Source organism: Indicator indicator, chromosome 5 (genome assembly GCF_027791375.1).
Source record: "Indicator indicator isolate 239-I01 chromosome 5, UM_Iind_1.1, whole genome shotgun sequence".
Classification (NCBI taxonomy): Eukaryota; Metazoa; Chordata; class Aves; order Piciformes; family Indicatoridae; genus Indicator; species Indicator indicator.
The window spans coordinates 4,596,112-4,621,832 of NC_072014.1; the positions used below are offsets into that span (position 1 = coordinate 4,596,112).

At 40.0% G+C, this 25,721-nt stretch overlaps 1 protein-coding gene across 1 annotated transcript in view; it reads left to right on the forward strand.

Moving 5' to 3' along the window:
* Positions 1-25,721, forward strand: part of COL3A1 (collagen type III alpha 1 chain) — a 61,824-nt gene that overhangs the window by 16,470 nt on the left and 19,633 nt on the right. The window contains exons 2-23 of the mRNA XM_054380955.1: positions 189-191; positions 5,386-5,591; positions 7,513-7,551; positions 8,140-8,256; positions 9,573-9,644; positions 14,656-14,721; positions 15,276-15,329; positions 15,549-15,602; positions 16,551-16,604; positions 16,750-16,803; positions 17,208-17,261; positions 17,803-17,847; positions 18,776-18,829; positions 20,128-20,172; positions 20,860-20,913; positions 21,376-21,474; positions 21,597-21,641; positions 21,750-21,848; positions 22,563-22,616; positions 22,754-22,861; positions 23,824-23,877; positions 23,991-24,089. Of these exons, the coding sequence (XP_054236930.1) occupies positions 189-191; positions 5,386-5,591; positions 7,513-7,551; positions 8,140-8,256; positions 9,573-9,644; positions 14,656-14,721; positions 15,276-15,329; positions 15,549-15,602; positions 16,551-16,604; positions 16,750-16,803; positions 17,208-17,261; positions 17,803-17,847; positions 18,776-18,829; positions 20,128-20,172; positions 20,860-20,913; positions 21,376-21,474; positions 21,597-21,641; positions 21,750-21,848; positions 22,563-22,616; positions 22,754-22,861; positions 23,824-23,877; positions 23,991-24,089 (1,529 nt within the window). The remainder of the gene's footprint in view (positions 1-188; positions 192-5,385; positions 5,592-7,512; positions 7,552-8,139; positions 8,257-9,572; positions 9,645-14,655; positions 14,722-15,275; positions 15,330-15,548; positions 15,603-16,550; positions 16,605-16,749; positions 16,804-17,207; positions 17,262-17,802; positions 17,848-18,775; positions 18,830-20,127; positions 20,173-20,859; positions 20,914-21,375; positions 21,475-21,596; positions 21,642-21,749; positions 21,849-22,562; positions 22,617-22,753; positions 22,862-23,823; positions 23,878-23,990; positions 24,090-25,721) is intronic.

The following is a 25,721-nucleotide window of genomic DNA, read 5'->3' on the forward strand; positions in this document are numbered from 1 at the left end:
ATTTAATCTTTACGAGAGCAATGCAAAATGCATTATGTCATAACACGCTGACACACAGATCTACATCTGAGCACAGAGGGGGTGTCTTGAACAGACTAAGTCTTCCCAGATGTAAGTTTCCTTTGGAAACCTATTTGATACTTTCATTCTGCCAAAGGCCACAGCGATTTTCATTGCAGCTCTCCTAGCTCGTTTCTTAATTCATTTAACAATGCCCAGAAAGTCAGGAGCGGTTTTGAATGTCATTAAATCCGTCTGGCTTCAATTTGGGGTTTTTTTCTTTCTGTTAAATGATGCCATCTACTGTAGAATAACAGAATAGCAATCTTCTGAAAATGCAGAGAAATCTGCTTTATTTCCTTAACTGCGAAGGTCTGCCTCTCCTTTTGTGAGACATTTTAAAGTTCTATGACTTTCATTGATATTATTGACAAAAATATGGTAAGGTGAGTATTCTCAGTGTGAAAAAAATATTGAGAAAATCCTCTGTGTCAGAAAAGAGCACCTGTCTTCACAGAATCACAGATTATTAGGGGCTGGAAGGGAACTTGAAAGATCATCCAGTCCAAGCCCCTGCCAGAGCAGGATCACCTGGAGCAGATCACACAGGAACACATCCAGGTGGGTTTTGAATATCTCCAGAGAAGGAGATTCCACAGCCCCCCTGGGCAGCCTGTTCCAGTGTTCTGTCACCCTCACAGGGAAAAATTTTTTCCTCATGTTTCCATGGAACTTCCTATGCCTCAGCTTCCACCCATTGCCCCTTGTCCTGTCATTGGGCATCACTGAGCAGAGCCTGGCTGCATCCTCTTGGCACTCACCCTTTACATCTTTATAAACATTAATGCGGTCACCCCTCAGGCTCCTCTTCTCCAATCTAAAGAGCCCCAGCTCCCTCAATCTGTCCTCATAATGGAGTTGTTCTACTCCCTTAATCATTTTCATGGCTCTGTGCTGGACTCTCTCAATCAGTTCCCTGAGGTCCTTCTTGAACTGAGGGGCCCAGAACTGAACACAATATTCCAGATGCAGCCTCCCTAGGGCAGAGTAGAAGAGGAGAAGAACCACTCTCAACCTACTAACCATAGCCCTTCTAATCCACCCCAGAATGCCATTTGGCCACAAGAGCACATTGCTGGCTCACGGTCTACCTTCCATCCCTTAGGATCCCCAGGTCCTTTTCCCCTTCACTGCTCTCCAACAGTTCAGGACCTTTTTTAACCAGCAATGAAAAAATATGGGAAAAACACCCCATCCCTTTTTGAGTTTCCTATTTGAGCCATCCTGGATGTGTTTAAAGGTTGTTTGGATGTGGTGCTTGGGGATATGTTTTAGGGGTGAACCTCGTAGAGTAGGGTTATCAGTTGTACTTGGTGATCTTGAGGGTCTTTTCCAATCTGAACCTTTCTGTGATTGTGTGTGATCCTGTGAAGTAAGGCTGAAGGAAAAATGGACATGTGAAAATGCAAAACCTTGGATACTAATTTCTTAGTGAACAAGAATTTTGCTGCTTAAACACATAGTTAAAAAACAAATTGTGACTTTGAGAGGATAAGAAAGTGCCACAGAGAGATGGAAATCTGAATATTTAAAGTAATCAAGCACATCCTATGGGTACAGAAGGGGTTTGGCACCATGCATTTTTTTATATGTGTATGCAGTACATATGACTTTGCACTGTAACACTACTAAGGTCTTAGATCTGTGTCATGCTATTTTTATTTAACAGTTATGGATAGATTATGTTTTGCTCGAAGCTAAAAAAAAAATAGTAAAAAAAATCACCTCTTCCTTTCCTCATGTTGTAAATGAGAAGGATGTTTTCATCTGTGGAGCTGAAAAGTGCTAAAGTGGAGGGACAGATGAGTACATTGCTGTCAGGTGAAGTGAATCTGTGTCCACTCATGCTCATTTTAGATAACAAGCTCTGACCTCCCCAGTAGCTTTGATGGTGTTCTGAGTCCCCCAGGATACTGCCTTCCAGGTCTTCTCATTTACAGTAACCCACTTGTACACTGAGTGAGTCAGATTTTGCCCGCTCTATAACTCAGGTTTTGTTAGAAGTTCTTAGAGGGTCTACAAAGATTTTATTCATAATGCTGCTCTTCTGGTGTTTAAAACATATTCCAGCCTTCTTGTGTGTCAGGAAACTTTTGTCTTTACTCTCATCAAGTAATGTTTGTCAAGTTTGGGTTTTTTCCCCAAGTTCCTACAGTGAAATCCTACTTTATTAGAGGAGGAAAATGTTTTATCACAGAAAGTCAGCAATTAATTAAGCAGAGAATCAGTTTATTTACCTGGGATCCACTGCCATTACTCTGCAGTGTGAGAGCTGGGAAACCAAGCAATGTTTGGAGAAGTAAAATCTCTCTTGGCAAACTAAGGAAGGATGTCTAGATCCTCTTCAGAGGTTGTGGTTGATAGCCGGCATCCTTTGAAGCAGCATCCGCTGATGCTGTGACCCTGTGTCATTCTGGGTCTGAAGTTTCTGGTGAGCCCCAAAAGGTGAAGTGAAAGAAAAAGGGAAAAGTGAATTTCTAGGTTATTTTCATATGCCCCAGGAAAGTTTTAGATTTTAAGATTTGTGTGTGTGTATGTTGTCCAAGGAACTTTACCCAATACTAGGCAAATTAAAAAAATGTTGGCTTGAAATGTAGGCAAAAGGACTTTTGAGACATTTTGCATCTTGTTGTTCCTATCAAGCCAGAGGTTAAACCCAACTTTTAACCACAAGCAGTGTCGTCTTTGGTGAGTCAAGATTTTCCTGTTTACTTCTTTATAATTGAAGTGCACAAATTTCACAGGCAGGTGTACACAGACATCCTGTAGTGGGAGTGAACTTGGGTAAAGAAATCTGTCCCATGCACTGTCCAGCTCTAAGATCCCAACTATGGTTCAATGACCCAGGAGGTCTTGTTTGTATTCTCCTTACAGCGCTCACCAATCAAACTATTAAACATTGGAATAAACTCCCAAGGGAGGTGATGAATTCTCCTACATTAGACAGTTTCATGGCCCAGACTGACAGGGTGCTGGGCCAGCTCATTTAAACTATATTCTTACGCTGAAAGGTTGAACTAGATGATCCCTGAGGTCCTTTCCAACCTGGTAATCTATTAATTTCATGGGTGACACAGAGGAAAATTCAGATTAATATGGACAAGGACATGCAACTCAGCAAGACACTGGGAAGGGAGCAGAGTCTGAAGAACCAAGCTTAGCTGAGCAAATGACAATAAAAAAGGTGAACTGTTTAGGTAGAAAATACAGAAGGATTCATGGAAGATGAAAAGACAAGTTACATGTTATCACAGAATGTTAGAGGTTGGAAGGGACCTCCAGAGATCATCCAGTCCAACCCCAACATCCAGTCCAAAGCAGGATCACCTACGATAGTCCACACAGGAATACATCCAGGCCAGTATTGAAAGTCTCCATAGAAGGAGATTCCACAACCTCCCTGGGTAGCCTGTTCCAGTTCTCCATCACCCTCACCATAAAGAAGTTTCTCCCTATGTTGAGGTGAAATCTTCTATGTTGAGATTATGGGAAAGATGAAACCAAATAAGAGGAAAAAGAGACTTGAAGGAGTGGCATAGGAAAGGAAATGAGTCCAAGTGTGCAGCATGCCAAAGATGGGTATGGAAACAGATACCCACAAATACAAGAGAGAAAGGAAAAGGAAGAATGTGAAGACAATGAAGATGCCAATGTACTAACCATGGTAGTGGAAAAGGGAAAAAGCAGATGAAAGATGCTACATGTGAGAAAAGAAAAGGAGCTGTATAACCCATGGGAATGCACTGCATTGTACATTTGGGCTCAGCCTCATGCCATACAATTACAACCATGACAACAATATGATGGCATTCAGAATTTTCTCTCTGGAGGCAGTGGTAGTTTTTCTGTCAGAGCTTTAAATTGCATCTTTTAGCATTTTTTTATTTTAATCCTTTTCAAAGGATGACTTATTCTAATATCGAAGTTTCAAGCACAAGGTAGATACACATATAGCATTCTCTCTTTTTGTGTTTGTGAATAGAATTATTTTGATTTATTCATGGGGGGGGATTTTATTCCATTATTCCAGACCTTTGTTGATATTCATATTTGCAATCTGAGGCTTCTAATTCCATCTACAAAACTTACAAGGAGTTCATCTAACTTTGTAGTGTTATTTTCATCCTGGATTCTTAAATGACTTAGGCTCTCTGGATCTTGTTTCTCTCAGAAAATACAAACCCCAGATTTAATGTTTGAAGCTGCTTTTCATCAATCTCTTCAAATTCATTAACTACTACAAATTCAGTCAGTGGAATATCTGTTGGCAGGAATTCAGAAAGCCATGAATATCACAGATGAACAGTGTGTGTTGGGGTTTTTTGCTGAAAATACAGACACTTGCAACATGTAAGCAGGCCCGATGACACATTAATTGCAAATCATTTGGGCACTTTATGTGAACGTTCCTTTAGATTTACTGTATACACTGGCTTTCAAAAAAACCACTTTGAAAACCCTGGGTGACAGCTATTAATGCAAGATGCTAGTGACAAGAGTTTGTGCTGGACAGATGGGTTACTCCCCATCCACGTGTAAATGCTCTTGTTGGCACACAGGGGCAAATGACACACTTCTCTGAGAGCTTTGGCATGTTTCCTCACTAGCTGCAGCAAAGAATTCTGTTGCTAATTACACAGTAACTCAGTCTGACACTAAAATTACTCCAGACAGAAGATTATCACAGATTTAATTGGGCTTTGGATCAGCTCCAGGAGGTTTCCATTGATGTCTATTTATAGACTCAGAGCAGACTCTGCAGTTAATGTAACAGATCCTCCCAGTGTCTGAAGAGAAGCATTGAACCTTTTACTTCACACACATAAACTACATTACAGCAGAAAACAAAGCAGGATATCCAGCAGCTTCCACACTTTGATGAGCCTGAAAAATAGGAGACTGAGGGGTGACCTCATTCATGTTTATAAAGATGTGAAGGGCAGTGTCAGGAGAACAGAGCCAGGCTCTGCTCTGTGATGTCCAATGACAGGACAAGGGCCACGGGTGCAAGCTGTTTATAGTTAGGAAACTGAGCTAAGCTACCAGCTCCAAACCATAACAAGGAGGTTCCACAGGAAGAGGAGAAAAAAATTCTTCACTGTGAGGGTCACAGAATCCTTGAACAGGCTGCCCAGAGAGGTTATGGAGTCTCCTTCTCTGGAGACATTCAAAACCCTCCTGGATGTGTTCCTGTGTCACCTGCCCTAGGTGATCCTGCTCCAGCAGGGGGCTTGGACTTGATCTTTTGAGATCCCTTCCAACTCCTAACATCCTGTCATTCTGTAGTTCTGTGGATATTGAACACTGTTTTGTCCTTCCTTCCAGTTGCAGGATGTACCCATCTTGGGCAGATCTATGCTGACAGGGACGTTTGGAAACCAGAGCCATGCCAAATCTGTGTGTGCGACTCGGGATCGGTTCTCTGCGATGACATCATCTGTGACGACCAGGAGCTGGACTGTCCCAACCCAGAGATTCCTTTTGGAGAGTGCTGTCCAGTTTGTCCACAAACAACGCCACAACCTACCAGAGTAAGTTTGACCTGTGTTGTTAGTTTTTCCTTTCTATCTTCTTGATTCATGTCAACCCCAATTCATTTTTGTTTGTGCTGGAAAAGACTTTTAAGATCATTGAGTCCATCAGTTAACACTACCATGTCCCTTCACACCACATCTGCCTGGGATGGTGACCCAACCACTTTTATTTCTTAACCAATTTGCTTTTGAATGCAAAACTTACCACTTTCTACCTCTAGACAAATACTTAAGGTGGGTAAATGTTGCCAAATTTAAAAAAAAAAAAAAAAAAAGCTTGAATTTTCACAGAGTTTTATCTTTTTTTATTGAATTCATTAATACTTCTGTATACTTCCACTAGGCTCTGGGGAAACCTTACAGAACTGGTGCTAGATCTTATAAAATACTTGTTAGTACTTTGAGGTATGTAGCTGAAAGCATGAAGTCCCTCAACCCAGTTTTATGTAGACTTCAAGCACAGATAAATAGTAGAAAGGGACAGAGGGCACCAATTAGCCATTGTAATTTTTATTTCATGGAGAAGCACAGGAATAATGTCAACAGCTTATTTTTTGGCTGCCTGCTCATTCTATATCCATGAAGCTAATGCAAACACAGAGTTAGTTAGGCAGTTTTCACAGTACACCATGAGTCCGCATTTCTTGGCGAGTGAATTCTGCACCATCACAGAGTAAATTCCCTTTTGCAGAATTATGGCTGACTTATTACCCTGTAAGGGAAACGTAATTCAAGGCCTACATCCCTAGTTTATCATCATCTTATTCATAGAACCAACATTATCTAACCCAGTTGCAGCAGCTTTAGCGTAGGAAAATTGAGAGTATTGGTGTATGACAAGTCCCCTGCCTAAACTGCTTCAGTGAGTGAGCCAGATAACCTTAGAGCTCAGCCTATCTAAGCATTACTTCCTGCTTTAATATCCATGAGATTCTGTTCAAGTACAGAGATTTCTATAGGCAAATGAAGATTCTTATCCAGAAGATAGAAGAGAGTGAAATAAATGTGTACATGGGAGAGAAAGGGAGAAGATGTATTTCTGCAGCTCTGTAATACGCCTTCTTAAGCATGAAATGTTATATTTAGATATGTCACCTAGTGTTAGCTGCACCATGCTAGTGCAACTGGGCTGCTTCCAGGACCTTCCAGCATCTGAGCTGCTTCACCAACCAGTTTTAGAGGTGTAAACAAGTGGTACGTACAAGCACACTGGAGATTTAAGCACAGCTCCTTCTCTTGTTGAGCCCAGAGACTATTTTGTGAGTTCTGTGGCTCCTGATAATAAAGGATATGTGAATTACTTCCTGCAGCCTCTGTTTATATGAGTTTAATCAGCCCACAAGAAGATGTTCTGTTGACCTTGGATGGTGCGTAGGGAAATGCCACCATGAAAGACCCAAGATATTATCAGCTGAATGTTCTTTGCTACCACTAGCAGCTGAATACAGAAAAGCTGTTTGGAAATATTAATTGAGAATCCAGATAAAAACATATAACTGAATTATTAATTGAAAAATAAATAAGCTGGAGGAGTAGCTCTGAGAAATTTAAATTATCTGCTTTGTCACACTCAACATGCTGGACTGAAGTAAAGTGCCACTTACAGCTTTTCCACAGTGGACCTCCATTGTACCCAAGAGCAAAGCTCCCCTGAATTCATTAGTACCATGGTTTTCCCTACAGGAAAGTTGTAGCTTGATTGATGAACTGCAAAGGTGCAGATGAACTGATCAATAACCTCACAGCTTTTAAATATACTGAAAAAGAACCAGTGGAATTCATTTGATACAACTACATTCCAATGTTGCCTGGTTTTATAGATGTGTGTGTATATATATATATATATTCAGGTTTGGGGTCTATTTGTTAATTTTTTTCTCAATGTAATTATTTTTCTTTTTTATTTTTTTTTCTCTAGAGTCCTGACCCACTTGTCCGAGGCCCCAAAGGAGACCCTGTAAGTGCAGCATTTTTATTTATTTTCCCCAAGGAAACTACCAAAATCGAGAGCCCATTCCTGTATTGTTGAATATCCCATTCAGGCTTATCCAGCTTTGACTGATGTCTGCACTGCCTGAAAGGACTGTGCCATGTAGTTATTTTGAAGTAGCCTTTTGGCTTGAGCAAAACACTCAAAAATCTAAACCAAGAAAGCAGAGAAAACAGAGAAAGTTTAGCCTGAAGTGTATTACATTTATTATTTTTTGGGGGGTGCATTTTTTCCCAGTTGGAAAAATAAAGAATTCACGGACTCCACTAACACCCAGATATTCATTTTAGATTCAGGAGCTGACCTCTTCAATATTTCTAATGTGTGTAATATTTCCAGGCTCTAGCAATTAAGAAGTGTTTCTGTGTGTGAATTTTCTCTACTCTCTATGTTGTTCCTGAATGCTCAGTCATGACCTTAATTATGTTTAACACAGAATATTGCCCACCACGATGACACACGAATTTGTCATGAATGGAAGGGTTTGCCCTGCAATGCCCTTGCAGTTGGAGGCAAGTGCCAACATCTGTACCTACTCTGTTTGTGTCTTTGCAGGGTTCTCCTGGGATTCCAGGTAGAAATGGCCTCCCTGGACCACCAGGACAGCCAGGGAGTCCTGGAGCTCCTGGACCCCCTGGGATTTGCCAGTCGTGTCCCAGTATAAACGGAGGTGTAAGTCATCATTAAGTTCAGCTTTTACCTTGTTGCTCATAAACATATGAAGCAGTACTGTAGGACCCCCTCCATACCCTTGCACCTTGACACCTATTTTGCTTTCAGTGGCATTTGTCTCTCATTTGTGCCTCTGAAAAACACTGCTGAGTTGTAGGTGTGGTTTTGATGTTGTTTTGGGACTTTGTCCACAAAATTTGACTGGAGTGCAGTTAAAACTCTGCCTTAGATTGCTTTTAAAAACTTTTGGAGCCAGATCTGAAGAAGGACTTGTATCACTCAGAAATAATCTGACCACGACAGTGTGCAGGAGAAAGTATGTCCCTCCAAGCTTAATGGCTAGGAAAATTTCTTACTTTCCTCTATTTGATCCAATTCATGTTTAATGAAGGAGCATTCCCAGGAGACTAGACTGAAATAAAGGTCCTTTGCTTGCAGGGAAGTGTCATGTAAGTCCTGTTTTTCATGTTCCCTCTTCATTTCTGGCCCACTGGATCTTGAATTCTCTTCTGAAGAGTTGAGCAGGCTCAGCAAGAGAGCTCCTACAGTCACAAGTTTCTGTGTGGTCGGGTTTGTTAAGGGAGCTGAGCCACAGCCAGTGTCTCCCATGCAAACCAGCAAGCCCAGCTTCACAAGACAGGATTGCTTTAGCTTGAAGCTATTAAAAATGGTTATGCTAAAACAGTTGCTACTTTTGAAAATAGGCTATTGCTTATAGCTTCCAAGTACGGTTACTGCTCCCACGTAAACCAAATAGTGAGGAAAGGTGTCTTGGCTTTAGTTTATTTGGTAAAGGACTGCATCTGAAGGACTGAGCTCCTGGGAGAGGAACCCATGAATCAGTTAACCACTCTCGATGGACACCACAATAATATACCAAGAGAGCTGCTGGGTTTGGGTTGGCAGATACAGACACAGGAGAGGATGACAGGCCAAATTAGTCACCTGTTCCATTCTGTATCAAAGATATGGTGCTGAATCCTGACAAGAGGGTGCACATCAGTAGCACAGGAGTCTTCTTGTGCCTGGGCAGCAAAGGAGCTGGGTCACCAGGCAGAACGCTGCATGTGCTCAGCCTTTCCTGCTCAAACACCTAGGTGCCATTAATGCATAAACTGCATTAAGGTCATATTATTCAAGTAGTCTCTGCATAATGAAACCAACAGATGCCAATCAAGAGGCTTACATAAAAAATCCTTTTGAAACTGATTATAGAATGCCATGTCAATATAAGACTTATCTGATTTGTAGCAATCACCTTTTTTTCTTTCTCTGTTTTCTTTTTTTTTTCTTTCCTCTCTTGTTTCTTTTCACAGAGCTTTTCTCCACAGTATGACTCCTATGACGTGAAGGCTGGCTCAGCTGGTATTGGTTACCCACAGCCCATTGTAAGATGATACAGCCTTTTATTTTTTAATTTATTTGTTTCTGTCCATTCTGTTTGTTCTAAAGAACACATTTTCTGCTCATAGATTACACCTTGGATGTGCATGTGTCCTGATTTAATTTAATAAGAAAAGTTTTGATTTCACTGTTGCCTGCAAATGGAATGTGATGTCAGGCAGCACTTTGCTGGCAGAATCATTCTAGAAAGCAACTATAGATTATTTTGGGGGGGTTGCTTTTTCTCTCTTTCTTCGCTCTCCTCCTTTGCTCTCCTCCTTTGCTCTCCTCCTTTGCTCTCCTCCTTTGCTCTCCTCTTTACTTGCCTTCTTTCTTCATGAATTCTGTCTGATTCATTTCTTACACTGCCTAAACATTTATCCCTTTTTCCCTTGCATACCTTCCTCATTTATCTGCTTTGATGTTTTACTAATTGCTTCCTTCCCTTCCACCAATTTTTTTGTTTGGTTGTTTTTTTTTTTTTTTACCTTTCCCACTATCCCTGATCTTTCTTTAGCCATTCAGCAGCATTCCATCTTTACTTATCATGATCCTCCACACTTTTCCACATCTCAAACTGGCCTGATAACAAGTGAGTAAACCCTTTTTGGAATCTGTTTTTCACCCCAGAGGCAGTCAAACGCTTTTCACTTGTTCTTTTTTTTTTTTTAAATACTTTTTATTTTTTTACCAGCAGCTATTCAGATTATGTAGTAAGGATGCTTGTCACAGGTTTTTTTAGTGAGATAAAGCATGGATTTACTGAAACAGTTCTGCATGAGAGACAACTCCCGTGTAAAATAAATATGAATGTTGCACCTCATGATTTTCCTTTCAGGCACTGGAATTTAGAGGTACTCATCATGATGACATGTTCTTGGTTCAGACAATCAGCTCTCTAGAGGATGTGGTGAATTGATAGTATGTGAAAAGGCTGCTGCTTCATTCAGCATAATCATTATTTTCAGCCCAGTGCTACCCAACAAGGTTTTGGGTATCATGTGTTGTAACATATTGAGGCAGTGCCAAGCAAATGGCTTATTTCTCAGGGTTCCATCTGATTATCTTGTGATATAAATGTTACTAATCATGACAGGTGCCTTTCCTGAAAGACAATTAATCATTTTCTCCCCTTTGTTTTAACCTGTTTATTCCTACTTCCTTCACCTGTTAATGTGATCATCCACACATTGGACTTCTTCAGCCTGGTTTTGTGTTTATTTATTCTGGTTTTGTATCTGTTTATTCATTCATTTGTGTTCAGCTCCTCACAGTTTTTGCCCATAGCTTATCATATCATCTACATTTTGCTATTCAGTGTCTTAATATGGGATGTGCTGAACCAGGCAGATTACCAAGATATCTCTCAGCTAACAATTATGATTATTTCTCTTTACTTTGGCATCTTTTTCCCTTGAGGTACTTAGTGATTTCTGATGCTCTGACCTCTGGATTTGGGTCAAAAACCCCTAAAATTAATTTGGCACCCTGGAATATTTTCAGCCAGGATTCTCTGTATAGTTTCAGATCATCTGGTCTCTTATATGGCACTATATGACTACAAAGTAAGTAGCAGAGCAATTGCAGGCTAAACCCCTGAAAACTCCATAATGTTTGCAATTAATATTACAGAGGTTAATTTATTAATTAACTTATAAATTTAATGTATGAGTTTTCAACTTAAACACTCAGTTTGAATAAATATTTGAAATTATTTGGAAGAGTAGTAAAATAAAAATTGCCAACTATAACACCAAAACATCTGGCTACCAGTGGTTATCACACTTGGTATCTCCTCAGTCACACATCTCCATGTGGCTGTGCTCCCAGTGCTTTTCCACTGTTTGTAGACTGGCTTTGTGCCTTACATCACAGTTTCTCTTTACCTGCTCATATAACCTCCACACATTTTCTTTATCTCTTTCTATCAGTGCACATATTCTGACTAAAATATGCTTGTTTGCTCACAGTCTGACAGCAAGCAAATGTCATAATACCTAGCCATCAGTTTATCTCCTCAGTGGGTACCTTGGGAAAAAAAAAATCTCTTGTTTGTTTATAGCCTTGTGTCTAATCAATTGATGAGTTGATGGCTTCAGTTTTTGTTGAATCCAGAGAGCAGTGAAGGGGAAAAGGACCTGGGGGTCCTAGTGGATGGGAGGTTGACCATGAGCCAGCAATGTGCTCTTGTGGCCAAGAAGGCAAATGGTATCCTGGGGTGTATTAGAAGGGGTGTGGTCAGTAGGTTGGCGCTGGTGAGGCCACATCTGGAATATTGTGTTCAGTTCTGGGCCCCTCAGTTCAAGAAGGACCTCAGGGAACTGCTTGAGAGCCATGAAAATGATGAAGGGAGTGGAACATCTTCCTTATGAGGAGGGACTGAGGGAGCTGGGGCTCTTTAGCTTGGAGGAGACTGCGAGGTGACCTCATTCATGTTTATAAAGATATGCAGGGTGAGTGCCAAGAGGATGGAGCCAGGCTCTGCTCAGCAATGCTCAATGACAGGACAAAGGGCAATGGGTAGAAGTTGAGGCAGAGGAAGTTCCATGGAAACATGAGGAAGAAATATTTCCCTGTGAGGGTGACAGAACACTGGAACAGGCTGCCCAGGGGGCTTGTGGAGTCTCCCTCTCTGGAGATATTCAAGACCCACCTGGATGTGTTCCTGTGTGGCCTGGTATAGGTGATCCTGCTCTGGAAGGGGGGTTGGACTGGGTGATCTTTCAAGGTCCCTTCCAGCACCTAACATTTTGTGGTTCTGTGATTTTTTGACACCAAGTGAGTTCTAACAATGAACAGCAAGGGACTGCTCATGGAAGGCAACCTAATTTAGGCAGACACTAACTGCTCTGCCACTTGCTTCTTATCCTAGAAAATAGCAAATATTACAAATATTCCCTTCTTTAGACAAAAGACGATCTGTGATCTAATATTAAGACAGAATATTTGTAGCATTGTGATATACTACACTATGTCTACTAGTGTAGTATAGCAATACTGTTAATCGTATGTGTAACATCTGACCTGTTCTGACCCATCAAGATGCTATCCCATGGAACATGTTCTCTGCACTATTAAGCTATGGAATATGCTGCCAGCATTGCAGCACACAGTGATTCTTTTTGTAATTCATGTACTTCAGTTCCTTGGGTTATCTCAAACCCATGAAGAGTTTAGTTTATCAAAAGCTTATTTTAAAGAACCACAGACAGCTGCAGTAAATCACTGTGCTAACATTCAGGTTTTCTGTTTTGCAGTATCATAGAATCATAGTATCATAGGGGTTGAAAGGGACCTCTTGAGATCATTGAGTCCAACTCCACCACAAAACAGGACCACTTAGGGCAGATCACACAGGAATGCATCCAGGCAGGTTTTGAAGATCTCTAGAGGAGGCTCCTCACCCTCTCTGGGCAGCCTGCTTCCGGGCTCCTTCACTCTCACAGCAAAGAAGTTTTTTCTCATGTTGAGATGGAATTTCCTGTGATTGAGTTTACATCTGTTGGCCCTCTTCTTATCACTGGGTATCACTGAAGAGAGAATGGCTCCATCCTCCTGACAGGCACCCTTCAGATGCTTTTAGACATTGATAAGGTCCCCTCTCAGCCTTCTCTTCTCTAGACTAAACAACCCCAGGTCTGTCTCCTCATAAGCGAGGTGCTCCAGTCCCCTAATCATCTTCATAGCTCTCTGTGGTTGTTGCTACAAGAAGTAGAAATATTAACACTCTTTCCAAAATGAGAATTTCCTTAGTAGTATTTTACTTCCCTGTTAACTAGTTAAAATTAGGAACAGTATTATTGATTTGACTTAAACCACACTTATATTGAGGTTTCATCCTTGTGGTTCTTTGGTTAGTCCAGACATCATTTATTTCTTATGGCTCAGTGCTATTAAAGTTCAGAAAACATGTCTCTGGTTAAATTGCTTGTCTTGCTGACAAGAACAAATGTATGGCCTTAGTACCTCTAAATCCTAAGCCTAGGGTCATAAACAGGGTTTCTCAGATGAAATTCTAAAGGGTTATAGATGTACATGTAATAGAGCTCCTGAAGGCAGATAAGAAATTTTGAACCTAGTTTTAGAGAGCAAAATCTGGATTCAATCGAGAAGCAAGCAGGTCGGTTGGGACACTTTGGCTCCACCACTGAAGATGTAGTGTTAGGCTGATAAAATTCACACAGCCTAGAAGGCAAATTGTATCCTAGGCTGCATCTAGAGGAGTGTGGCCAGAAGGGCCTTTGCTCTGCTCTGGTGACACTCCACCTAGAATACTGTGTCCGGTTCTGATGTCCCCATCCTAAGAAGGACACAGAGCTCCTAGAGCAAGTCCCGAAGAGGGCCACAAAGATGATCCAAACTGAGGGAGCTGGGATTGCTCATCCTGGAGGAAAGAGCTGCCTTCCAATACCTGAAGGGATCCTACAGCAAGGCTGGGGAGGGACTTTTTCATAAGGGTGTCTAGCAATAGGACAAGAGGGAATGATTTTAAGCTGAGGGAGAATAGGTTTAGACTGGATCATAGGAAGAAGTTCTTCAGTACAAGGGTGATGGGACTCTGGAATAGACTGCCCAGAGTGGTTGTGGATGCCTCTTCCCTGGGGGTATTTAAGGCCAGGTTACATGAGGTATTGAGTAGCCAAGTCTTGTTGAGAGGCATCCCTGCCCATGGTGGGAAACTTGGAGAGGACGATCTCCGAGGTCCCTTCCAACCTAAGCCATTCTATGATTCTGTGATGATACATGGCAGAGAAGCTGAAGCTCATTTATATCTTGTGGAGCACGTAAACTAAGGCTGCAAAGAGAAACCCAGTGATCCCTCTTCTGAAGGGACTGTAGGTCCTAGACAATGTATTTAGGGATGTATGTACAAATATGCTGCTTCTTTTTTACTGCACTGAGTGGATTTGTCTCTGTAAAAAATTCTTTCACAGTTATTGGTGACTATTGCAACTACATTAAGTTTTGTAGCTATATTACATTAATATAATGACTAATTTTTAATCTGTGCTACAGAGTGGCTTTCCAGGACCCCCTGGCCCCAGTGGCCCCCCTGGCCCACCTGGTCATGCAGGTCCACCTGTAAGTAAAATGAATCTTTTCATAATCATCTTATTCTTTTATAAAAGCTTCTCCTTTTCTCTATCATAAATCTTAGGTACATTTCCTGCCAATAAATCTAGATAGCATGCTGAAGAATTTAATGGATAAATGTCATCTTCATTTAGTGGGGCTCTACCATCTACACACCACCAAGGCTGAGAGCTGTGCTTGCTTCAGTCCATGCATACCTCTGCAATTCTGTGAGGTGTCAGCTAAGAGGTGTTTTAAGATATGCCACTGCCTATCATCCTCTAGTAACAATCCCCAATGTTTATTCGTGAAAAAAAAAAAAAATAAGAGGAGGTAAAGCGGGAAACCTAAGACACGTTCAGTGAACACACAGAGGGGCTGAGTTTTTTGATGTATATCTCATTTTAGAGGAGCAGTTTTGGAGGCATATCCTACTTGATTCTGCTGATTTCCTCTTTGGTCATTTGGTGACAGTTCTGACTACCATTTTCCTTACAAAACATAGTACCACCATGAGTATAATTGTTCACATCTTAACTGGGGGTATTTTTGCTGCATTGTAGGGCTCTGCTGGATACCAAGGCTCCCCTGGAGAACCAGGACAACCTGGCCCCCCTGTACGTATGCATTACCTATCACTATATACGTTAAAGGCATGACCTTATGAGCAGGAATCTCTGTTATCACTGAAGTGGACTGAAATTCTGGAGTCCATGCTGTGTTTTTACTGTCATGTATGTCAAAAGTACAAGTGTTTAAATGACACCTCATGCATTTTTCATTTGAAAGAGACTTCATTTTTTTTTATCATTATGGTTAATATTATTTTTCTACAGGGACCTCCAGGCCCCATTGGAATGATAGGCCCAGCTGGTCCACCAGGAAAAGATGTAAGTTCACTGCTATTATTATTATTATTATTATTATTATTATTATTATTATTATTATTATTATTATTATTATTATTATTACTATCATCATCATCATCATCATCATCATCATCATCATTGTTGTTGTCATCATTATCATTATTATTATGCTTAGTAATTGGGAAGGAAGAAAGTTCATTAAATGGTAATAAGTAGAGGACTTAACATTGTTAACATCTCTCTATTTCTCAATTTGAGAAACTAGATTTGTCTTATATTAGGTATAAAGGTACATCCCCCCAAAAGTTCCCAATTTGATAGGCACAATTTTATTTTATTTTATTTTATTTTATTCATTTAATTCTATTTAATTTTATTTATTTTATTTTATTCATTTCATTTCATTGTATTTTATTTTATTTTATTTTATTTTGTTTTGTTTTATTTTTTTAAAGATAACCTAAGCATTGAAGTATGCTATTTTGATCTGAATTAAAATAAATTAGTTTAAGAGAAAAGGCAGACAGTAGTGGTAGTGATCTGATCCCTTCATGCCTTACCTTGACATTTAAGGCTGTTCAAACAGTCTTTTGTGTCACAGATGGGAGTCCTGGGTAGGATATAGTAAAAGGCAAGACAAGCAGCTAATTTTTTTTCTCCATTTTGAGTTCTTCACCGTGAAAAGTAAGTTTTCTGTGATAACCTCTTCCTAAAAGTTGGCTTGAAATAAATTAGATGTTAACCACAACCTTGTTTAAAACTGAGTTCCTCAATAAATTCTGGCACTGTTTTTCAGAAGGCAGTCACACAGTGAACTGTCACTCTATCGTTTTCCCCAGTGTCTCTGGTGGAAGTTCCACCTGCTTATTCAGTCGTGCCTTGATCTGCTAGGACTGGTTCTTTACCAGTAACTGGAATAATAGAAAAAGAGTAAAAAAAAGAAATTAATAACTTATTTTCTTTCAACAGGGAGAACCAGGAAGACCAGGCAGAAATGGAGACCGTGGAATCCCTGGATTACCGGTAGGGAAAATCCCCCAATGACAAGGGTCCTCTAATCAAAAGGTTTTCTTTTCCCATTTAAAGTTAGTCAAGCGCACTTGACACAGAATGAATATTGGCTTGTGCCCTCTATGGCTTATTAGTCTTTCTATATTTCTGTTTTTAGGGTCTCAAAGGACACCCTGGGATGCCCGGAATGCCTGGGATGAAAGGTCAACGAGTAAGTGTATATTGAGTATAGCCAAGTCTACTACTTTACTTGAATTAGAGCACTCTTTCAGTTATTGATTCCCAGCTGAAGAGACTAAATAATGGCCAGTTTCTGGACCTTCTATAAGAAATACTATTAAATTGTATCTAGTTACCTCAATTGTAAAGCTCCTCTCAAATGCTGAGGCTGAAGCATCATTTCCAGAAAACCAGCAGCTCTTAACTAATGTCCACGGAGAGATGGAGGGTCCAGAATCTTCTTTCAAAGAGAGTTCAAATAGCTGATAGCACTCACTGTTAAAAATATGCCCCTTTATGTGAGTTTATCTTGAAGGTTAATATTTTGCAAAGAATTGAATTTTCCAGAAAGCCAGAGGAATATTATTCACAGATATGGATTTTCCTTTCCCACAGGGTTTTGATGGAAAAGATGGTGCCAGAGGTGAAAGTGGTGCTCCTGGTCCAAAGGTAAAAATCCACAGTGTCATCTTTGCAATAGGTAGAATAACATCCTCCATCACTTGTTATTTTGCTGTGCTTTGCATATTGCACAATTATAAAAATAAATATAAAATATTCAAGAAGCTCATTGAATATCTCCACGAGAAGAATGAGAATCGTTTCAAAGGCATTAGACTTTCTCAACTATATCATGTCCTTATTTTCCAGCAGTAATAAAGATGAGATTCCAAAATGAAAGGACATTCTTAGATCATCTGACTTTATTCTGTAATATTAAAGGACTGATTATTATTTTTCTTGCTCTGTTTAAATATTTTGTTCTGGCACTTGTTTAGGCTTCTTGGATCTCTGGTACTTGTTCAGACTTCTGGCACTTGTGTAGACTTCTCAGACCTCACAGACCTCAGTTCATGCTGAGGACATTCAGAACCACACAGAAAGGGGCAACAGATAGAGCTGTCCTCTTTCTCTGCCTCTTCCCCTTGAATAAACCAATAAATGTTCTCACCAAAGTTCATTCTGACATTGTTTTTTCTTTCCATAACAGGGTGAAACTGGTCTTCCTGGAGCAAATGGATCACCAGGCTCACCGGTAAATATGTGTATCCTGAAGTATTGAACTGGAAGTGTCAAGGCAATCTTACAGGCTTGGGGCAGTGTGGCTGGAAAGCTGTCTGGCAGAAAGGGACCTGGGGGTTCTAATGGACAAGCAGATGAATAGGAGCCAGCAGTGTGCCCAGCTGGCCAAGAAAGCCAAAGGCATCCTGGCTTGGATTAGAAATGTTGTGTCCAGCAGGAGCAGGGAGGGGATTGTCCTCTTGTACTCAGCTCTGGTGAGGACACACCTTGAGTATTGTGTCCAGGTTTGGGCACCTCAATACAAGAGAGATGTGGAGGTGCTGGAGCCAGTGCAGAGGAGGGCAAGGAAGCTGGGGAAGGGCCTGGAGAATAAATCTGATGAAGAGCAACTGAAGGAGCTGGGGATGGTTAGTGTGAAAAAGAGGAGGCTGAGGAGAGACCTCATTGCTCTCTACAACTACCTGGAAGGATGTTGTAGAGAGGTCAGTGCTGGTCTGTTCTCTCAGGTAATAAGTGACAGAACAAGAGGGAATGGCCTCAAGCTGTGACTGGGTAGGTTTAGACTGGACATTAGGAAAATTTTTTTCCCCATCAAGAGTGGTCAGGCATTGGAATGTGCTGCTCAGGGAGGTGGTTGAGTCACCAATCCTAGCTGTGTTTAAAGGTTGTTTGGATGTGGTGCTTGGGGATATGGTTTAGGGGTGACCCTTGTAGAGTAGGGTTATCGGTTGGACTTAGTGTTCCTTTTCCAACCTGAATGTTTCTGGAATTCTGTGATATGGCATCTGCTGGTTAACTGAGTTATTCATCTTTATTTTAGCTTTAATTTCCCCAGCATGTGCATGAACAATACTGAGATATGCAAATTAGAGCAATGTTTCTTTGCTTGACTGTATTATTCTGGAAGTCATTTAACAGACTCCTTTTCTTACATTTTCTAGGGACCAAGAGGTCCAGCTGGTGAAAGGGGAAGACCTGGGAATCCTGGTGGCCCTGTAAGTACTGGCAGCTCTTGTTCTTATCCAGAAGCAGCACATATTTTGTTTCAAACGGTTGGAAATTTCCTACTTCATGGATTACCTTCTAACATTGTAATGCAAAGGATTAGAAAATTGTATGGCATCTATAAAGTCATAGATACAGAATGTATCATGTCATACATGAAAACTTTGCACTCCCCAATTAAAGATGGAACCCTTCTAACTCATGACAATTTCACCATCTAATTTTCTATATCTTTTTGGTTTTTTAATTAATACATCACATATTGAGGGAGAGTTCAGTGTTTCAGCATAAGCTCAGGTTCAGCCAAGAGGAACAGGGAAGAGCAGCAGAAGGAAAGGACATATCAGAAAGCAGAGGGAGGGAAGAAATGCAGTCTCAGAAGTAACTGGTAGGGATAAGATAAAATTACTCTCTGAGTGAGATTAGGGGCTGCATTCTTTGCTCTGTAAGGAGTCATAGTTCATAGTGTCCAACACAACAAAGCACAGATGAACTACAATAACCAGCAACTTGTTCATGTAAACCCTACATAAGCTGATCAGCAGACCTGGTCCAACATGCCTACAAGAGAGAGAGAAGCATTTAAATCACACCACCATTTGTTAAGGTTTTGGAGTAAAATTTTAGTCTTTTATGTGAAGTAGAATTCAACATTGCTTTGAAATAGACACTCTACAGTAGACAGTTTCAAGGCCCAGCTTGACAGAGTGCTGGGCCATCTCATTTAAACTATATTCTTACCCTGAAACATTGGACTAGATGATCCTTGAGGTCTTCTGTAAATCTATTGTGCTCTTATTTATTTAATATTAAGAACTGTCCACACAGATGATGCTCTGTAACTGCTACTTCTTTAAGACATTTAATAAAAGTACATTTTTGCACCTTGCTGCCTCATCATTACAGTAGAAGCATTGGCTATTCCTTCACAAATGATTTAGTTAATTGTTATTTTGAAATTTCATAGCTGAGGAATCCTTGGGTTGGTCAAGTAAGTGGGAATGTACAGGCAAATAACTGCTATTTCCTTAAGACATTGAATAAAAGTATGTTTTTGCACCTTGCTGTCTCATCATTACAGTACAAGTATTGTAAAGCATTGGGTATTCCTTCACAAATTATTTAGTTAATTATTATTTTAGAATTTCATAGCTGAGGAATCCTTGGGTTGGTCAAGTAAGTGGAAATGAACAAAGAGAAAAAGATGGTCTGTGAGTCATGGGTATTAAAGCATGTGGGTTCTGTGTCTGGGCTAGTTCTGTACCCAACACCTCTTTTCTTTCTGTAGGGTGCCCATGGCAAAGATGGATCTCCAGGAGCAGCAGGCCCACCTGTAAGATGACTTACAATTGTTTGACTCTAAGTGTTTGTGTTGCTCAAGTCTAGTTACTTCCAGCTGATGTTCTGCAGTGCCAGCAAACCCAAAACTTGGGGTGCACAGGTTTAAGAAAGAGCTTTTTATTGAATTGCATTTCATAAGTCTGTTGACACTTGAAGCACACAGTGCAAAGGTAGAGCTTTAACACTGTAAATCAAAAAAATGCATAAATCCCAAACCAGATTATTCTCAGAGAACATAGAGATCAATAAAATTGCTCTTCTTTGTGCAGATCAGATTTGGCATGATCTTAATAGACACATTATTGAATTGCTCTTTCCCATCCACCTAAAAATCTGAATGTGTCCACTTGTATGTGTAACAGCTAGATTGGCCTTCCCCGCCCCCCCACACCTTTTGTATAATTAGAACCTTTATCTCTTTAATGACAGCTTTCATGTTTTGTTTTGTTTTGTTTTTAATTTGCAACACACAGAAATTTATCTGAACATAAATAAGTCAGGATAGCTAAGGTGTAGGTGTGATATTTTAGGACCAGCCAAACTTCTACAGCTTGATTTTTATTTGCTATTTTGCCAGGTGTTTCCTTACTCGAAATCCCATAATCAGGCATTTTGAATTTAAGATTAATTCCATATGGCTTTTATCTTTTGCATTAATAGTATTTCTTTCACTTTTAAGGGTCCCCCAGGCCCTCCTGGAACTGCAGGATTTCCAGGCTCTCCAGGTTTTAAGGTATTCATCTATAGGATTTGACCCTTTCTCTAGTTAGCCATCTTATGCCTCTCTGCACCTTTGTTTTAGATGTCTTTTTCCTGGCTGCCATCACACTGTTTGCAAGCCTAGAATTGTGTTTTCATATACAGCAAGAGTCAAACCCTGTCCTCATCACTTTCATGAACACTCACCCCAAAACACCATTAATTGGGAGACCTAAGGCTTTATGCTGCAAGTGATGCTCCCACAACTAGAAGAGCTGTGCAGCAAGTGTTTGCTGGAGTGCATGGGTGCCCTGTGCCTCAGCACTGGACTCACTGTATTAGCTTGGCTCTTGCACTCAGATGGTGGTGGTCGTGACCTTCTTCCCAAATCACACAAAGATGCCACAGTAGAGGAAGAAACTAGGAAGCTACTACAGATTGCCCTGGAGACAAGAGCGAAATGCATTAATTTTCTCCTTTTACTTTTTTTCTGTAGGGTGAAGCTGGTCCTCCTGGTCCTGCTGGTTCTAGTGGTAGTCCTGGAGAGAGAGGAGAACCTGGTCCTCAGGGAAATGCTGGTCCACCTGGGCCTCAGGTACATAAATACGGCATGGGAACAGAGAAGCGTTGTGCCACCTGCTCTTCACAAACCCCTGCATGTCTTTTGGTTTAGTCTTAGGTTAGCAGCATTGGTTATTTATGTATTTATTTTTACAGGGGCCTCCTGGAAGAGCTGGAAGCCCTGGCAACAAGGGTGAAATGGTGAATACTTTTCATATCACTGTCTTTTGTGGCACTGTGTTCGGGAGGGTTGCTGTTTGGACTGAGCAGAGTCTAACATCTCTCTTCATCCTTGTCTATTCTTGATAGGGACCTTCTGGTATTCCTGGTGCTCCTGGTCTGCCAGGTGGCCGTGGTCTTCCTGGTCCTCCAGGTGCAAGTGGAAATCCTGGGGCAAAAGGCTCTCCGGTGAGTTACTAAATATTCATTAGACTGATTGTAGAAACAGACATGGAGGCAGTAGTTCTGATAACATTAAAAAAAAAAAAAAGATTGCATTGAAATTGTCCTATTCACTTGAGATAGTGCAATACATTATTTGATAATAAAATGGGATAATAAAAATAAATAATTTGATAAGAAAATTCAGTGAATAAAAATAAATACAATTGGATAATCAAAATCTAAAATTATCCTTATAAACAGCTCCTCTAAAATGAATGCTAGACAAAAATCTATTGGTTTAAAATCCTAATTTCAGCTGCTTAAACTACCAAGAGCTGAGTCCACAGCTCATCACACCTAGCGAGTTATATCTACTCTTCTACTGTCATTTACCCCAGCAGGCTCTTTTCTGACAGCCTTACACCACATGAAATTCTCTGTCACAGAAAATACTCAGGAACTTCAAGCAGAAGTCTCAATGATATCTGAAATAGCTCAGAAACAGTCTTAAAACTTTACTCAGTTCTTTCCTTTACTGTTTTTTTTAAGGAGCCCCTTGCAATCCACATCCACCTTCAACCAGTGTATGCTAACTCCTTTGCAGAATGTGAAATACTAGAACTGAGTTAATAATTTGAAAGATATCCTGACTACTTCTTGGTACTTTAGTACGTCTAGTAGCTGTAGAACAACGCCCTGTTGAAAGCCATCATTTAATGGACATTTTCTCCTCTATAGGGAGAACCTGGTAAGAATGGTGCTAAAGGAGACCCAGGCCCAAAAGGCGAACGTGTAAGTGATTTTAAACTGGGTTCAGAGACTTCTTCCAATGAAGTCTGACCTGATTCACTCCCCCATATAAAAGCTGGGGTGGAGTTGTTTGTTTGGGTTTTTTTTGAGATTTCTAACTTCACTGGTGGATTTGCCAGGGTGAAAATGGCACCCCAGGTTCTCCTGGACCTCCTGGTGAAGAAGGCAAAAGGGGTGCAAATGGTGAACCCGGCCAGAACGGCGTACCTGGTACACCTGGAGAAAGGGTAAGCTGCTGTAGGTGACCATGCACATAAGGTACACATCGAGTCAATACAAAGACAACACAATCTGGTGTTCAAAATACTCTGGGAAGAGCTTTGGCTCCATATCTGTTCTCAGCAAATTCCAGATGTGAACCTGGGTTACGAAACTGGGGCAAGTTCTTATCTAGTTCCTCAACTGAATTGCAGCACTCAGATTTATCTCAGTCTGAAAGAAATTAACTTATTTATATATATATATATATATGTAAATTAATTAGATATGTATAAATATAAATTATATATATATAAAATATTAATTTTATTTATATATATAAAGAAAATAGTTCAATAGGTAGGTAGATAGATAGAAAGAATTATATATATAAAAGAATCAGTAATCATATATACCTGGAAGTTGTAGCAAAAGATTTGTGCTGAAAAGCAACCATAAACTGTGAGAAGTACATAGGGCAACAAGTAAAATATACAAACTTTGACAGTATTTCTTGATTAACAAAAATAAACAATGACAAAATTTCAGCTCTGAAAAATTAAGGTAAGTTCTTCTACGTTCAACATAAGTCAACATCTTTATTGCCAATAGATCTTGAATGACAATCATGTCAATAACAAGAATATTGTCAAGATGTGTTCTATGTTATGATATCTTTATGCCAACAGTTGTTTTATGATTTTTTTTTTGGCTGGTAGATTTGATAGCTTTCTAAAGAGCTGTTTCACAAAGTAATTCCTGAATTTATTTATTTAACAGAATAAATTGCAACACCCTTAACAAATTTTAGATTTCTGGTCCCATCTGAACCAAAGGAAACTGTTCTATCTATCTAGAACTCCATTTCCATCTATTTATTTCATTAATTTTCATAATAATATGTCTAATGGTATATAGTTTAGGAAAAATTCTAACAGCTTCCATTAACTAAGTTACATTGACCTCCATATTTTGTTCTTTTATTTGGCAGGGCTCCCCTGGTTTCCGTGGCTTACCTGGTACCAATGGACTTCCAGGTGAAAAGGTATAATCTTCCACTAGAAGTCCCAAACCTCTGGAAAATCCATGTTTGTATGGAAAATTTCAGATTCAGTGTTCATTTCCTATCTGTGAATCCCAGCATCTCTTTTTCTTTAGGGTCCTGCAGGTGAACGTGGTAGCCCAGGTCCTCCTGGCCCCAGTGGACCTGCAGGAGAGCGTGGACAAGATGGAAACCCAGGTCTTCCTGGAATGAGAGTAAGACAAGATGTCTCCAAGAAAATGAGATCAGCTCTATCAGAGATGCCTCATCTGAGCTGATACAATGGAGGAGTCCAATTAGAATTTTTTTCTATTAATTCATAGAATCACAGAATTTACCAGGTTGGAAAAGACCTTTGAGAGCACCAAGTCCAACCTATCACCCAACACCATTTAATCAACTAAACCATGGCACTAAGTGCCTCATCCAGTCTTATTTTAAACATTCCCAGGGACAGTGACTCCACACCTCCCTGGGCAGCCCATTCCAAAGGCAAATCAATCTTTCTCTGAAGAATTTTTTCCTAACATTCATTTAAATTGCTTACATATACTCATAGTGCAAAAACTAACCATGCAAAAACATGGGGCATTCAGAGAACTTCTGTCAGAAGTGATTGAGGAAGCCTAGATGAAGCTGAACATGATCCCCAGTTCTCACTGTCATGAGGCATGGCTTTAGTGTGAATCAGCTCTGGATGATTGACTATATTATCTGTTTCCAACTTATTCTCAAATGCATTATACTTATTATATTTAATAGGTATTTAGGTCATTGTATTTAAATATCTTTGTATTGAAATCACTATTTAAATTACTAATTAAACTACCATTTAATTAAATGATGCCTTTACATGGCATTTTTCATTTAAATAATTAGATAATATATTCATTCTTCCTTTTCAGTGTACTCAAATACTGAATTTGTTGTTGATTAACAATTAAAGGAAATGATCTTTTGGTTAGATCTCCACAGTGGATATCAAAAAGATTTTCTGAGATAACCTATTGTGTAAGACAGACAGAATGTAACAACATTGACCTGTAGTAAGAATTAGCAGTCAAAAGTCAACCTGGCTGTAGGCTTCTGGGATCTAAGCAAGATTTTATTGGAAATGAAAAGAAATTATTTCACAGAATCACAGAATATAGCTGGTTGGAAGAGACCTCAAAGATCATCCAGTCCAATCCTCAATCCAGCACTGAAAGGTCGACACTAAACCATGTCCCTAATAGAGAAAAATATTAAAGATACAAACCAAGTTAGCTAAAATAGGTTATAACTTGTGTTTCTAAGTAGATCTAAATAGTCAAATTTGTTTCACTGCTTGGTTTCCAGCACCTGAAGGGGGCCTACAAGAAGGCTGCAGAGGGACTATTTACAAAGGCCTGGAGTGATAGGATGAGGGGCAACGGTTTGAAATTGGAGAAGAGCAGATTTAGATTGGATGTTAGGAATAAGTTCTTAACCATGAGGGTAGTGAAACGCTGCCTCATCTCTGGAGATATTGAAGGTGAGGCTCAACAGGGCTCTGGGCAAGCTGATCTAGTGGAGGATGTCCCTGCTCACTGCAGGAGGGGATATGATTAGATGACCTTTGGAGCTCCCTTCCAACCCAGACCATTCCATGATTCTACAGTTCTATGATTTTTACCATTTGAAATAATTTTTCTTCCCAGACAATCAGAGAAGACATTTTTTATGCATGTCGATTAATGTCTGATGCCTTGCTTTTATACAATGACTCTCAGAGAAAGCAATAAACTCCTAACAAAATAATTTGTTAGCTTTCTTCCCCTTTTAGTGGGACGGAAAGAAATGTGAGGAACTGAAATTTTGATTAACGA